Raw genomic sequence first — 16,212 nt, forward strand, 5'->3', positions numbered from 1 at the left:
ATAGTTCATCTGAGGTTTGACAGTAAGGCAATATGAGAAGGAACATTCCTTGTTTATTAAAAAAAAATATCAGCATTGGCAAACGCATTTATATTACAAACATGAACCGCAAACGTGTTATATATTAACTTTAACACGAATAAAACTTTATAACAAGCATCCAGTTCCAGATTTCAACATTCAGGCAAGCCATTTCAGACAAAACAACTAGGAACATCTGTGGGACTGATTCATTCAAATTAAGTTTTTCTGCTCTGTCTCTTGTGGTTCTGGATCATTCTTTTCATAACCAGGTCCAACTCAAGGTCCGACTGCTTAACATCTGTGTTTCCACAGCCAACCTTTGGACATCTGTGAAATATAACAAAAGTGGGTAACATGGGCTGTTCTATACACACCACTGTTCAAAAATTTGGTGTCAGTAAGATTAAAAAAAAAAAAAAAAAAAAGAAGATTACTTTCATTCAAAAGGATACATTAAATTGCTCAAAAGTGAGAGTAAAGACTTTTACATTGATACGGAAAATTTATACATGAAATAAATGCTGTTCTTTTGAATTTTATAGTAAAAAAAATTAAGACGTTTCCCACAAAACTTAAGCAGCACAACTGTTTTCAACATGTTTCTTTAGCATATTTCTTCAGGTGACATTAAAGATTTGAATTACTTAAAAGAGGGGAAAAAAAGTTATTTTCAGTATTTCACAATATTAATATTTTACTGTATTTTTGATCAAATGAATGCAGACGTGAATGTGTTTTTTTATATATTCAAAAATCTTACTAACCCCAAACTTAGTGTAAGAGTATGAAGAGTAAAACAAATATTTATTCAAATTTCATTTTTAAAACACTGGCCGGTGGTAAGATATGGAAATGAATTACAAATAATTGTATACTTATTTGGGTATATAAAGATAAAGACAGAATCAAGCAGTAGCTACATACCGAAATTTCTTCTTATTTTTTTGTTTGGCTTTAATCATTTCGAGTACAGCCCCTTGGTCATAGTAATGATTGCATTTCTTGTTTTTCACTGGATTGACCATCTCAACCTGTCAAAACAAGATACGGTAAAATTACAATTCTGTATGTTTATTATTTTTGTAAATAAAATAATACACAAAAACACCACCACAAATGTGCACTTTTAACTCAAGAGCTATAACATCTTGTGCATCACGTGATTATGTGACATTATATTCACCTGGGTGAGAGGGCAAATGAAGTTCGTCTGGCTTTGTGTTACAGCAATATCCTCATCCAGCTCCTCCTCTTCGTTCTCGGCTACATTTTGACCAGCTACATATACATATATTTAGAAATATTCATTAAGGAATGGCATCACTGTTTTTGTGAATGCTGTGCTGCAAAAAGTGTTGTGTGTCCCACCTTGCATGGCATATTTCCTAACATTGTCTTTGAAGGCAACCACTTTGCTGTGCCTTTGCAGGTCTGCATCTGAAACGCCAGCCATTAACTCACTGAAACGGCCCTCTACAGTGTTTCTCAGATGAACCATGGCCTCCGGTGGTTCATGTCTGGCCTACAGAACATATGAGAGAAAGACATGGTGACTCAGTGAATTAATTGGCAAAAACTTTGTGTCAAAATGAAGCACCAGCAATAGTCAGTAAGACAAACCTGAGCAGTCATCTCATCAACAGACTCCACAAAACAATTGATTTCTCTGTCCAGTCTGGAACACTCCAGAATCATATCCTCCAGTTTCTTCAGAGCGGGACTGTTATCCATACCTGAAATTAGATGAAAGTAAGGTACAATTTTGAAAAGTCAGACAGAAATATAATATTTAAGACAAATATAAATATACACATCATATTAAGAAAAATATAATAGGCAAAAAGAGATGAATCATGCTTTACGTGGATATTATTAAAATCAGATTTTTTTAAAGCAGTCCCTTATGCTCACCAAAGCTGCATTTATTGCATAAAATAAATAAATAAATAAAGAGTAACAACAGCATTACAGTATTACATTTTAAAATAAATGTAATATTTGGATATACTTTCAAATGTAATTAAATCCTGTGAAAGCAAAGTGTTTCAGATTTTCAGCAATCATTACTCCAGTCTTCAGTGTCACATGATATAGCAGGATTTTTTTTAAACAACATTTTTTTTAATTGCATCTTATTTACACTTTTTTTTAAATTAAAAATAAATGTAACATGTATTAATTCCCAAGATATGAATAATTGATATCAACAATTTTCACTAGTTAAAATGCTAAATATTGTGCATTTGAATGAATATCCTGTGAATAAAGTCAAAAAGGCTTTCCATAATGGCTGCTCACCTTGTGCTTCCACTATTCCCAGCGCAACGTCCGAAATCATGTCCATACAAGACCCAATATCTGCTTGACATGACTTCAGAGTGGATACGGTGGACTGCACTGAGCTTAGAGACATCTCCAGTAGGCATTGAACTGCTCGAAAAGAAATAAACACAAATTTAACACACCACAAAATCAAACAACTTTATCATTCACTTTCAACTGGAACTAGATGAAATTAAACCGTCAGTGCACCGAAACAAAAATGTATTTTACCCTCCGTCTTGTTGTTTAAACCTGTATGACTTTCTTTCTTAAATGGAACACAAAGGAAATAGTGAATGACAGCTTTAGTCACTTTTATGGAAAGATTTATAAAAGTGGCTGGTAACTGAGCTGATATTTTTTCCGAACATTTTTTGTTAAACGTCAGGGGGAAAGTAATTCACATAGGTTTGGCACAACACGAGGAGTAAATACATTATTTGTGTTATTTAGTGAAATATCGCTTTAACAAATTATTTAGCAAATTATTGACCTAAGTGGCAATAGCATTTTAAACTTATCTGCGATATTTTTACAAACATAAAAAAAATCGATACGAAACCTTCGCTTTACCAAAAGAAGCGCCACTAGTCGTTTCCGGTTTCAAAACGCTTTGAATGACACGTCAATATAAAAGACTTCTAACAATTTCATAATCATAACGTAGTCTTAAATATACTGCACATAGATTGTGACAGAGTCTATTAAAAAATAAACCTGATAAAACGCTACATTTTCAAATATCAGCATTATTTAAAAAACTGAATAAAGCCCAAATTAATTTGCGTGACTGTTAATTTGACAGTCAAATTGAACGGAAACTCGCAACAAGGACGCGTCTGTACGCGGCCACGTCATGTAACTAAACGGGGAAGGAGTTGCGTACACCAGGGTAACCAAAATAGAAGAAGACTGAAACAGCATTTTTGCGTTGTGATTAAAGATTCGTCTGTTGCACCTGCTCGTTTTCCAAACCTGCATCAGCGGAGAATCGACAGATAATCTAAAGGTTCTTTAGTCATATGGCAAGATGTCAGATATTGGGGACTGGTTTAAAAACATCCCTTTCATCACCCGTTACTGGTTTGCTGGCTCAATTGCTGTGCCGCTAATAGGAAAGCTGGGATTAATTGGGCCTATGTATCTTGTGTTATGGCCGGAGGCATTCTTTCATAAATTCCAGGTAAGTTTAGATTAAATTAAACCACAAAGACACTTTAGACAACAGCGGTGATGACAAGGCCTTGTAGGCCTCGTCTGAAGTAGCAGTTAACGCCTGTATTCCACACATGGCATGAGAGAACGTTACGTACAGGAGAACTCACTGTGCTGTAGTAAACGGTAGTTGATGATAGTTGACGGTCTGTTGATCAGTCTATAACGCGGTGTCTACAAAGTTGGTTGCGCACACGCTATGATGGCCCGAATTACGTGCTTTTGTCTTAAAATATTTTGTTGTAAATTAGAAAGCTAAAATGTTATACATTAAAGGTTGTCGAAACTAATTCGAATAGTTCATGCGATGTTTAACGATTATGCAGAATTAAGAATCGTAAGAGATGGCAAAACCGTAACGCATGGGCTATATGTGCATGACAATATCCAAACATATTTAATCCCACTCGCCATCTGTAAAATCACCATTCAGATTGTTATACTGGAGCTGTATTATTGTGTTGAGAGGCAGAAAAAGCAGATTGATTTAAAAGTTGCGTAAGGGTACCCACAAAAAAATCCAAAATTCGTAACATTGAATGCGTCCCAGCCTGGTCTGTGCTTAACCAATGACAGCTGAGTACGCGTCCGGAGACTACTTCCGGGGAAATAAGACTGCCAAATGTGTATATATACATATATATTAAAACTTTCTTCTTACTCTGGTGCCAAACATTCTAACACAATTTAATACATCTGATTAGAAAATATTTAAGTTTTTTTTAGAATAAAAGACTTAATATAATATTAATAATGGTGTTCTATTTTCCACTTGGTGGAGGTCGGCTTTTCTAACGCCTAATTCTGACAGCAATGCCTAAACTGTAAGATATTACGTTTTTTAAAATGTAAAAACGTAATTAATCATGGTTACTCATTAATCATTAGATATATAATATGTATTTTTTTCAGTCCCAGTCATTTCCACCAGGTGGCGCAAAGCTATTTGTTTGGGGGCTAAAAGTGAAGAGAAAAAAAACGTGATGGAGGTTTGTACGACTGGGGTCTGTGGAAAAGTTTAGAGCAAAACTGTGGAAAAGATTAAAGTAAAATAATAAAATATTTATTAAAATGCAGAATTTATTGGGGAAAAGCCCAATTTAATTAAAATAAACAAATATATGCTACATTTAAGTGATTAGGGGAGACATGTTTTCCAAATAATATTTTACACTTACATTTCATAGTATACGTTGGATCTTTATACATGAAAAATGTAATAGCTACCGTGTACATTTTAGTGTATATGCATCACATGAGGATGATCATATTTGGGGTGGTCTGTCTGTGGAATCTAAAAGATTGAAACCCCCTGTTTTAAAAGCTGTCATGCAAATTGTCTAGTGGGATTCCCCTAAAGTTATTTAATGTGGAAAACCTCAAACCCTTTTCTAGTATCACAATTTCTAGTAATTTTGTGGCATTTAACATATATCATTTGACATTGTCCTTAACAGTGATTTTTTTGTTGTTGATTTTTTTAAATATTTTTTTATTTTTTACTGACATTTATTGGCTAATGTATTTTGTAAATGACATCAATATTGCTTTTTTCCCTGTACCATGTTTTGTGAATGATGCATCTGAAATTCATTTGACCTCTGCTAATGGCTAATTAACCTGATTCATTTATATAGCTGCAATTTTAGTTGCAGTTTAGGTACTTAAACACAGATGCCCTGTTCATATGGTGTTTCTGTGATTTATGCACTCCTTGTGTATAAATATACTGTAATATAGAATACAACGCCTATCTGCTTACTGCTGGCTAACAATTCATGACCTCTATCCTGTCAATACAGGTTTCCTCTGGATTATAGTGCACATATAGAGAGGAATAACATGGAACAGGACAGAAGAGTGTATATTTCCAAGCCAAGTGCAACACAAAGCTTTTTGTCAAAGTGAACTGGTTCTCACATTGGCACATTTGTCTTGTGAAGGAACCATTTAGCTGCTGATAATCGGCCAAATAAACCTCTCCCCGTCCTCTTGCAGCATACCAATCCTGCTGTGCTTTTTAACCCACTTTTCTCCGCGCTGCAGTGCACAGAGGTCACCTCTCCACACAAGTGAGCTGGCGTGATTTATGCTGCAGTGCGCGAGGGGGCCGCTGGACTGCCTGGCTACCGCAGAGCCGCTTCAGACGCCAACATCAAAGCGTTGCTGCTCAGCGGATTCATAGTACCCCAGACTGAAAAACCCTGCTAGCTCAGAGTTTCTGCATGTGCCAGAGGGAGGAGAGAAAGCACTAGAAGTGAGGGAGGGATACAGGGAAAGGGAGGAGGACGAGACGGGGATAAAAAGTGTGCATGTGCATGTTGAGAGGAAATTAAACACCGGAGAGTTTTAACAAAATTGTGCTGGGGTGTATGTTTGTTGTTTACTGACCCAGTTTTTTTTTAGCTTGGGAATTACAGAACAGATCTTGGTAACAGACCAGATGAGTGTCTTTTCCTCTGAGCGCGATGTCTGCTGTAATGGCTGCAGTCGTGCTCGGGCACATGGATAATGAATCAAATCTGCAGTGCAAGCATGGAAGCCACTCCGTTTTATCATAACTTTCAGGCAGTGCTGGTTACTGCATACAAATTGTGCCTGACACTGAATATTCTCTGTACTTCTACTGCAGTTTAAGTGTCTTTGTAAAGGAGATTATAAAATGACTACTTTGATACATCTGTTTTAATAGGCCAGAATCAAAGGGCTACTCCAACAGTGATCTGCGTCAAGTCACTAATCATTTTTTTGTGCTCTCTCAACAGATATGGAGACCATTATCTGCAACGTTGTATTTCCCAGTTGGCCCAGGGACAGGCTTTCTCTACTTGGTTAATTTGTATTTCCTCTACCAATACTCCTCGAGGCTTGAAACAGGTAGCTTCTTGTATCCTAAATATATGAAACTTTATTCTCTTTAAATAAGAATAACATCTCTAACTGGACTAAAATGTGCACTTAGTATTCTTTTGTTCAAGCTGCGCTGGATGATTCGGCAGTCATCTCAACTGCAGTTATGTCGTCTGCAGCAAAATGCTCAAGCTTTTTAAAGTTAGATGGATTCTGATTCTGCAGTAAATGTTACGGAAATGCTAGACAGAAATTATCTTACTGATTCCAAAATACAGTTTCGCTGTTATTATTGTAACAGCTGTGGTGTGGACTTTCTGTTGTCCTAGAATTAGTATGACTATGATTATTAAAATTATCGGCGTAGCTATCACCCTTTAAGTCCCGCTCACACCAAGGTCGATAACTATAAGGATAAAGATAGTTTTAATCATTTTTAATTGTAAAAAATTGTCCACATCAGAACTGTAATGTCACTGGGGAACAATATTGTTAGGGATGCTTTTTTCAGCTGATGAACGATAAAAACACTGACCACCAAACTTTCCCTGCCAATCAGAATCCAACTGACTTTAAAGAACGAAACCAGCAGACTACATGACTGCAGCACATGCTTATAATAACCAAAATGTTATAATCAATTGTTGTGGATGCTTATATAGTTATTATTCGTTTTTGTTTTTGGTGTAAATGGCCCTTTTATACTTATGCCTAGTGGCATGGATGCAGCGTCACAAAAAATGCTTCACTTACTGATGCCTTGTAAAACTGTGCTTTATTCACAGTCGTGATAATTGGACAGTCAGCCAATAATAGGGGGATTATCAAAGTAAAGGAAGAACTTTTTACCTAGTCACGGGGTTTCAAAATGTTTGCAAAATGCTTTTTTTTAATCAGTAAAAAATTACACCTTTAATGAGAGTAAATAAAATGTGACATTCCATACTAATGAATCATCATCTCTTCTACCTTTCACAGGAGCTTTTGATGGAAGACCAGCAGACTACATGTTCATGCTGCTTTTCAACTGGATTTGCATTGTTGTATCCCTTTCTGCCGTGTGCACACTATACAGTAATATTTTAAAAGATTAAATGTTATTCATCTCAGCACAAATATTATTTAATGTCATCAAATGATTGCATCTGTGCAGCGTATACTCGCATTAACTGTGAGTTCAGTTAGTAAAAGTGATGTGCTGAATTCAGCATTTTAGGATATTGCATTAAATGATTTAATATTTTCTGAGGTTTTTTGTGCTATGCAACTTCCACACAGCAAGCAAATGCTTTTCTACAAGGCATGTGAATTTCCCTTTAACATTTATAATTCAGATAACAGGCTTAATGATGGACATGCAGGTTAGTATGCCTTTTTTTTTCTCCCCCTCATTGATACCTTTGAATTAAAACTATTTTATTATCTATTTTATTGCTAAGTTGTCTGTTAAAGTTTGATATGAATCACAGATGCTAACCTCACTGTTACATCAGGGATATGTAATGCTAGCAGTTAAAAGAAGAAGAAAAAAAAGAATCTTATTTGATATTGTGTAATATCTCGAACTATTATGAAATAATATTTTTAGTATGTACTGCCTTTCAAAAGTTTGAGGTTGGTAAGATTTGAATATTCTTATGCCAATCAATTTGTTTGATTAAAAATACAGTAATAATATTATAATTTTAAAATATCTATTTTCTATTTTATGTTTTGTAAAATACATACCTGTGATGGAAAAGCTGAATTTTCAGCATTATCAGTCTTCGTTGTCACATGATATCACTCAGAAATCATTAAAATATACTTTCTTATCAAGAAACATTTTCTTAACAAGAAAAAGTTCAAAAGAACAGAATTAATTTGAAATAGAAATATTTTGTAACAGTGTAAAAGTCTGTCGCTTTTTCTTCTTTTTTTTTTTTTTTTTGCATCCTTGGTGTAGTTTTCATTTCTATCTTACTGACCCCATATTTTGAACAATGGTGTATTTTCTTAATATGGAACTTTTTTCCTAAAGTGTATTGGGGGCAGTAGTTACACACTTAACCTGCATTAAACTATGGTCATGGTACTGCCATATGCTGATTATACTAAAGGAGATCAATAGATTTAGAAGAGTCGGTTATTGAAGAAAATGCCCCTTTCTCCCTTACATAATCTTTATATCATTAAATTGTCTGAAAGCACACGTTGTATTGTTTAAATGGTCATTTGAATGAATACATTTTAAAAAAAAGTATTTGTCTTTCTAAAAACATGCTACTTTTTTAATGAATGACAACCTTTCGTGATCTATCACCATTCTTCTGCACTCCTGGAGTTTAATTAAGCTTTTTATTGTAACGTATTAGTTGTTTAAGGGACCGTTGCACGACACTTAAAAGCATCTTTTATATATGTTGTGTTCATTTTTAATTTCCCTATTTGTTCATAAATAATTGGGTTGCTTGTATTTTGCAGCTCCTGATGATCCCTTTGATCATGTCTGTTCTGTATGTCTGGGCTCAGTTAAATCGAGAAACGATTGTATCTTTCTGGTTTGGCACCAGATTTAAGGTATACAATCCATCACTATAGTATGTTTTATATGAAATACAGATGTGTGTTTTAATGCTCCACACTAAAACCTGTTAATTTTCACACTAACACAGGCTTGTTATCTCCCTTGGGTAATTCTGGGATTCAACTATATCATTGGTGGCTCGTAAGAATACATTTTTCCCCACACAGATTCATCTTTCATTTGATGTAGATGCTGCATAACAGTGAGTCATCACAGTGGCTTAATAATTATTGTAACAATAACTTTTTTTCTTCTTCAGTGTTGTCAATGAGCTGATTGGGAACTTGGTTGGCCACCTTTACTTCTTTCTGATGTTCAAATACCCCATGGACCTAGGTGGCAGGTCCTTTCTGTCCACCCCACAGTTCCTGTGAGTTTATTGGCAGCACAGCTTGCCTCAATTTCCTATTATGAGTCAAGCAATGCTAGTATGAATGAAGTGTCTGTTTATTAACTATTTAATTAATGAATCCAAAGCTGAATGAAAGTGATAAGGTTTAAAAACCGCTAAAATGATCTTATGCTTTGTCATATTTTCTCAGATACCAGATGTTCCCAAATCGACGAGGAGGGGTGTCTGGATTTGGCGTTCCTCCAAGTAGGAGACCTGTACCCCAAGAGCAAGCAGGAGGAGGAGGCGGTGGTGGGCGTCATAACTGGGGTCAAGGCTTTCGCCTGGGGGACGACTGAAGCCTTTGACTCTTGTGTCAATGGATAAATACAGAAACTCCTAACATCAATGCTGCAGAATATGGATTTTATATGTTTTGGGGTTCGTTTGTGTTGCTTTTCTTCTGACCCGCCAGGAAAAGTGACTGGGGCTCTTTCCCAGCGTTACATGTTGTCCTCTTACTCTCGATGTCATATCACACTGTTATTGAGTTTCACAGTGTGTACAGAAACTCTGCAAAAATATGTTCTGTAGCAGAGTTGGTGTAATTGTAGGAAATTCAGGGGACTTTTGATTGTTTCCGCCATAATATGACCACATCATTCAACATATGCAGGCTTCATGTTACCTGCAGTCAAATGTAGCTGAATAATTTCTTTATGAACTGTTCAGTGTCGATTGTCTGTTAGCATGGTTGTTTAGGAACAGTCATGGACTTTAAATTCCTAAAAAGGTTTTTTTTTTTTTTTTTTTTTTTTAAATCACCTCAATTGTCCAAATGTATTGTAATGTTTCTTAAGCATTGCTTTGCTTTGCATTTGTCAATTAACTGAATTACACATCAGAACATGCAGACGAAAGTGCTGTGCATATTTCAGTCTGTTTGTTACATACACTTAATGCATATTTCCATGTTTTATAAATTTAGTTGCCAGCCTCGAGTAGTTCATCAGTCAATCCATTTATTCATTTATCATGCATTCTTCACACATTATTGATGATCAAACTAAGTTAAGTTATCCTGGGGTACATATACAATATTGTACTTGCTAGAAAACAGAAACCCAAGTTTTATTATTTGTACACTGGAAGTTATATGTATGGGCTTTCGGTGCTATCATATTTGATTTATGCACTAAACAATACATTGATTTATTATTATATATGTCACTAAACAGTTTTTTTTATAAAGGTGCATATGGTATATAATGGTGTGATACCATCACATTAATACATTAAAATGATACATGGTGATTTTGCCAAAATCCTTGTCAAATAAAATTTACTACTGTTCTAAGCTACAAGCTTTACTAAAATGTTCAGTTTACATTTCTAGTGCTTCATTATTGCTGTTTCATTTGAGAGTATTTCCGATTACATGTGCAACAAATAAACAGCAACTGCGCTCACTAATTTGTGTACTGAAAGTCTTAAAGGGACACGTTTAGGATACAGATGTTTTAAAGTTGCATTTCAGTTTTAAAGCACTAAAATGGAAAGTTCCTGATGAAATGTAGCCTTTTATTTAGAAAAAAAAGTGTGTTACTTTGGCAATGCTACCATAGTGTAAACAATGAAACTCAGAACAAGCTTTCAATCATTTGTGTTTTATTGAATTACAGCAGACTGGTTCTTATAAAGAGCAAGCAGGATTCTTGGTAGCAGTACAGTATTCCTGATACATGTCTGAACATGACACTAAAGCAGCAGCAGGAAAAAGAAATACACTTAAGCGAGCTGAAAGCAGTTCACAGCTGAGTAGTGGAAAAATGGAACTATGCCTTGGATACCAGGAAAAGCCAACATGATAAGTATAATTTTGCAGTTACTGTAATATTGCCAAAAAAATAGCCTATGACTACAAATAAACATGTGCTGTGAATCACTGTATTGTACTGATTTCAGTTTTGATTATGTCCACCATGTGGCTCTGTCCCCTTGGCGATAAGGTACGGTATGAGAATGCAGGCAATGTGTTTATGGTCCAAAGAAAAGTCCATAATATCACCTTGTTTTCTGGAATGAGATGGTTTTATTGAAGCACCGCTTGTGTGTCCACTTGAAATATTAAGTGCCATCATGGACCACATTGTGTTTTATAACAGCTTCACCAGCAGGTGGGTTGGTTTTGTGTCCTCACAAAAATGATTGAACATTCCATTATAAGGATCAAGGGAAATGTCTTAGGACTCCTATTATAAATGTAACAAAAGTCTCATCTTCAAAAAATTTTACAAATCTGTTGAAGTACAGAAAAAATATTTACAAGGGCCCTTTTAAAAAACAAACACATAACAACAAAGCAGTCAAACTTTGGCACTCCATGGTCACTCTCCGGACAGTGTTTCACAGATGCTCCCAGTCCATCTCGTCTCTGATAACCTCAGAGTCCAGATATGAGATCATTGGTTCCATACACAACGGCAAAGGTCATTCCTTAATCATCAGGCCCATCTAGTTCAGTCATAGCAGCCTGTTTTCTTCTGCAACAGAACAAGCAACAAATGCCACTTGACTCACATAAATTATGGATGGAGGCTTGAAAGAAAAGAAAAAAACTAAAATTGACACACTGCCCCTTCCCAACAAAATTTGGGCTCTGCCCTCTCGCTCACTGCTAAGAGCATTTTTTCTAAAGGCTAAATTAAAGACTCCCAACATCCTGGGTGTCTTACATCCACATCTGCTACATTATCCAGAGAAGCAGCTATTTCTCTGTGAAAGCAACTCTCTTGCTTCTCCATTCAGAACATCAACCAGCTAGTTAAAATAAAATAAGACTATTACCTTTACAACTTCATCCAGTCACTCTGTGTTCTGCTGAAAGTACTTCAAGGTCTCGTGCCACTTTCTGTGCATCATAGTCTTTGCTGTCAATGTCAGCTGCCAAGGAAACCCACCTCTTACCATCTACACTTCCCTGTCCATGTTCCTTGCTCTTGTTGATATCAGGCATGTTGTGGCCCAGTTTACTGGTGAACCATTCTACTATGTCCTGGTTGGTTAGTTTTGGCTGCTCTGGAAGCTTCTCAAAACCCTCCCCTTTTTGTACCTTTGCTTCTTGAAAGTGCCTTTGTAGGACGCTCTGTGTCTGATCTGTGATCAACAAGCTGCTTTGTCCATTCGGTCTTTTGTTGCCAAGACTTTGAAATTGCTCCATCCAATCCAGAGTTCCATTTTTCAGAGCAGATCTGTTGTCCTTAAACCAGCGGACAATTTCAGTACGAGCTAGCCCTGTTTGGATTTCTAGTTGATTGTACTCCTCTGGTGAGGGCCACTGGGTTTGTGCAAACACGTCTTTAAGAAGGCAGAGAGACTTGCCATCAATGGCCTCTTGACACGCTGGGGATGTGAGAATGGGAAGAGGCGAGTCCCTGACTCTGCTGTCCTGCTCATGGACACCATTCAATGTCCCCCTTTGAAGTTGATGCTCCAACCTTTTCGAGCCCATCGAGTTGAGCAAGGCTTGCTCCAGGTTGTCACGTAGTGCACGACGCTCTGTAAACCAGCAATCAATTTCGTTTTTGGAGAGCCTGGTGTCCGCCACAAGGTGCTCTATCTCAGCCTGGGTTGGAAAGCTAGTCCTTTGGAAACTCTCCTCTAGCTTTTTCATTTGCTCAGAGGATTTGCCTTTAACTCTCTCTAGTAGTGGAAACTGTGTGGCGACAGGCTTATGTGGTTGGCTGTCCTTTGAAGAGAAGTCTGTTTTAATCTGTTGCACAGCCTTATGGTTTCCATGGCGCTGATCGCTGAACCATTTTTTGATCTCTCCCCAGGAGAGGCCAGTCGTCTCGATGAGACGATAAACTTCTTCATCATCAGGAAACTGGCACTGAGCATAGCTAGTGGTCAGCTCTCTGATTTGATCAGGGGTTTTCTCACAATCTGAAGAAAGACTTGGTGTTGGAGAGACAGACTTCGGAGTACTCTGTACGGACTGGATTATTGAAGGCCTCTTTATCTCTGGGGCAACCAGTGGTGCTGTGTGGGGCCTCTTGACACCCTGTGCTATTTGATTTGCGACTGTTAATGTGAGAGAACTGGTCGCATTTGAGCCATTGGCAACTGATGCCAACACTAGGCCAGATTGTCCAAGGACATGGCAAGGGACGGTCTGGATAAGGGGCTGTGAAGCTTTAGTGGACTGAGCTAACTGAGCAGGTAAGACAGTGAATGCTTGCTGGACAGGCTGAATCGTTCCATTGAACATTTTCTTTCGTGCTTCCTCAACTTCCTCAGGGGACCAGCTGATACCTTGTTTTAGTCGTTGGGTAGTGAACCACACTTTAATTTGTTCTTCAGGGTGTTTGGAGGCTGCAGTGAGCCAAGAGAGCTCGGCTTGAGTAGGGTACGGAAACTTGTTGAAGGAGGTGATGAGGGTCAAGTTGCCATCTAACGAGGGGTTGTATTTTGAAGTGTTCAAGGGGACAGCGATTTTTGGTACTAAATTGTAGTTAGGCGGGCGTTGCAGTGATGGCATTATATGAGAGAGGCCCTCTTTAAGTGTCGCATCTGGGATTATCACAGTCCCATTCACATTCACTGCAGTAATTTGCTTTTTTGGGAGATCTTGAGTGAGTTTATCCAGCACACTATCGTCTTGCAACCGTAAACTGTCTGCTTTGGACTTACCCAGCTTAGTAGTAGTGGATTTGCTTGAAGGAAAAGCAGTAAAGTCCTCTCCCGACTGAGGGCTGGTTGTATCATAGATGACGGCACAGTTTGAACCTTCGATTGTCTGTTCTAGAATGGTCTGACTGTTTAGCTTAATTCTCTTGAACTTGAAGTTGCTCTCCCCGGGATGGCACTTCTCATTGTGTTCTGTCAAAGAATCAAACTTTTTTGTGTTGAAGTTGCATACTGCACACAAGTAAAGTGGGTTGAGTATAACATTGGGGTGGTTGGAATCAACATGGTCTTTGAACTCATTGAGGTTTTGTGTGGAAAAGGGACAGTATTTGCACTCATAGCCTCCTTGGAGTTTCCTCTGTGGTCGTGTTTTCACTTCAGGTTTCTCCAGCTCTGTTGCTTCCGTCATAGAGTTCACAGAACTCTTCCTATCTGTCCAGTCCTCACTGGATGACACTAGATGTGATGATCCATTCTCTTCTGTACCATCCACAGAAGAATCCATTTCTTCCGGATCATCTGCAGTCACCAAGTCATCAGGTCGGATCATGCAGGGAGTTGTAGACTTTCTTCGACTAGCCATAGTCAGGGAGTAAGACGTTACAGTGCAGGGGGACTCTGGTGATGAGCAATGGGCAAGTCTTTGTGTGGTGGAGGATCTGTAAAGGATGATTTAGCTGACTGTGAATGTCAGCTCCAATGGAAGACTTCATGAGACTTCATCCCATACCACACAATCTATAAAAAAAGAAAATATACAAATGAAACATACATGAACACTGGTGAGCTTAAGGATTCCAGACACAGAACATGAAGAAAACAAAGATTCTCTATAAGTAGGCTTTATTTGAGCCGTCAAACCACAAATAGATAAATGTGTTACTGAAACATTAGCTAAAAGATAACATTATCCTAAAATGAAAACTACTTTTTTATCTACTGCAACTTGTGCCTGTCACATCTAGCGTGACCACCTTTAGATACTTCATTACTTCATGTGAAAATGCAGTTTTTACAAGGCTCCTAAAATAGGATAAAATGTTTGTCATTGCAATGTGAATAACATCCTGTAGACGTCCATCAACACAAAAGGTATCAGCTTTTAATAGCTGTTAATTGTCACTTCAGGTGCAACACAGCTTGATTTAGTGTAAAAACCATCACAAAGGACTACAGAACTCTTTCAAATTCCTGCATGAAAGCATTCAGACGCACAACCTAGTGCTGTGTATTAAATTAGAGTCATCAGCAATATGGTGGTCAGTCCAGTTGGGAGGGGAAAAACATCCTGTGCTAGGCCGAACTTGTCCTGTCCAATAATAGCCTTTCTCAGGCCTGTGGTGCCCTCAGCAGATCTCAGTACATTGGAGACTGATTAAATATGGATGGGACCCTGAGCATCTCATATCACAGCCTCAACTCACTGTGAGAGCACGAGTATAATGTAACCCTGGCAATTCTTTTTCTTCTTTGAGAAAGCTGTGCTAAGGGCAAAAAAAGGACAATTCACAGAAGAAGAATCAGCATTTAGACGTTTTATTATGCAAACAACTTTTATGAACTTGTATTTAAAAAACAATTAAAAAAATTAATTGTAAGGATTAATTGTAAAAACTAATTTTATTAGTATTTATATTGCTTGCTTTGTTGATTGCAAACAAGGAATAAGTACATCAAACATGATACAGATTTTAACCATCGTCAACATTTTGTAACAGAGGTCTTGCTGTACAAACAATAATCCATATAGGATATAAGCAGCTACACTGAGGTAAAAATGTTTTCATCAAAAGATTCACATAAACCAGTACATTTATTACCTCATGAATATCACTAGGAAAGGAAACACTCATGCACACTCTGAATTTTAAGCATTTGCCAAGGGCTTACAGCCAATAAAGAATAAGAAGCATGGGACTACGTAACTTATGATCACAATAGTGTTCAATTTAAAGCCATTCAAAAAGAAACATTACTTGCCCTCAAGTCTCAAGTAATTATTGACACAAAAAAGAATGATTGTTATGCACTTGTGGTTAACACTATGCTAAAGGCAAATCTTTTCACCATCTTAGAATTTCAGTGAAGGGATGTGACACTGTCTGCTGACTACTGAAAGGACCTCAATATTAGAGCAAAAAAATTCTCTCACACAAACACAATATAATAAAATCCAATACAGATACTTGTCACTTGCTTTCTTATTTAAACTTTT

At 37.2% G+C, this 16,212-nt stretch overlaps 3 protein-coding genes across 8 annotated transcripts in view; 1 reads left to right on the forward strand and 2 right to left on the reverse strand.

Annotated features, from left to right (window-relative positions):
- Positions 1-33: 33 nt before the first annotated feature.
- Positions 34-3,683, reverse strand: nsmce2 (NSE2 (MMS21) homolog, SMC5-SMC6 complex SUMO ligase). 5 transcript variants are annotated; one of them, XM_067448659.1, is made up of 7 exons: positions 3,660-3,683; positions 2,323-2,454; positions 1,645-1,757; positions 1,393-1,546; positions 1,208-1,302; positions 949-1,055; positions 34-351 (listed from the first exon to the last, which is right to left on the reverse strand). In XM_067448659.1, exons 2-7 carry the CDS (start codon positions 2,435-2,437, stop codon positions 240-242), a joined length of 696 nt encoding a protein of 231 aa, XP_067304760.1. In that variant the 5' UTR covers positions 2,438-2,454; positions 3,660-3,683; the 3' UTR covers positions 34-239. The 5 variants fall into 5 exon arrangements, with proteins under 5 accessions (XP_067304760.1, XP_067304758.1, XP_067304759.1 ...); XM_067448657.1 differs by lacking the exon at positions 3,660-3,683 and adding an exon at positions 2,909-3,053; XM_067448658.1 differs by lacking the exon at positions 3,660-3,683 and adding an exon at positions 2,920-2,942.
- derl1 (derlin 1) lies at positions 3,177-10,129 on the forward strand. Its single transcript, XM_067448655.1, has 8 exons — positions 3,177-3,529; positions 6,327-6,438; positions 7,390-7,454; positions 7,746-7,772; positions 8,875-8,970; positions 9,066-9,118; positions 9,237-9,347; positions 9,520-10,129. The coding sequence occupies exons 1-8, from the start codon at positions 3,377-3,379 to the stop codon at positions 9,665-9,667; spliced, it is 765 nt and encodes a 254-aa protein (XP_067304756.1). The 5' UTR covers positions 3,177-3,376; the 3' UTR covers positions 9,668-10,129.
- Positions 10,130-10,959: 830 nt separating this feature from the next.
- Positions 10,960-16,212, reverse strand: part of zhx2a (zinc fingers and homeoboxes 2a) — a 46,098-nt gene continuing 40,845 nt past the window's right edge. For both annotated transcript variants that reach the window (XM_067448650.1, XM_067448649.1), the window contains 2 exons: positions 12,156-14,735; positions 10,960-11,851 (listed from right to left, as the gene is read on the reverse strand). In XM_067448650.1, the coding sequence (XP_067304751.1) occupies positions 12,166-14,580 (2,415 nt within the window). In that variant the 5' untranslated portion in view covers positions 14,581-14,735 and the 3' untranslated portion in view covers positions 10,960-11,851; positions 12,156-12,165. The remainder of the gene's footprint in view (positions 11,852-12,155; positions 14,736-16,212) is intronic.

The sequence above is a fragment of the Pseudorasbora parva genome, chromosome 7, assembly GCF_024679245.1.
Source record: "Pseudorasbora parva isolate DD20220531a chromosome 7, ASM2467924v1, whole genome shotgun sequence".
In the NCBI taxonomy this organism is placed as follows: Eukaryota; Metazoa; Chordata; class Actinopteri; order Cypriniformes; family Gobionidae; genus Pseudorasbora; species Pseudorasbora parva.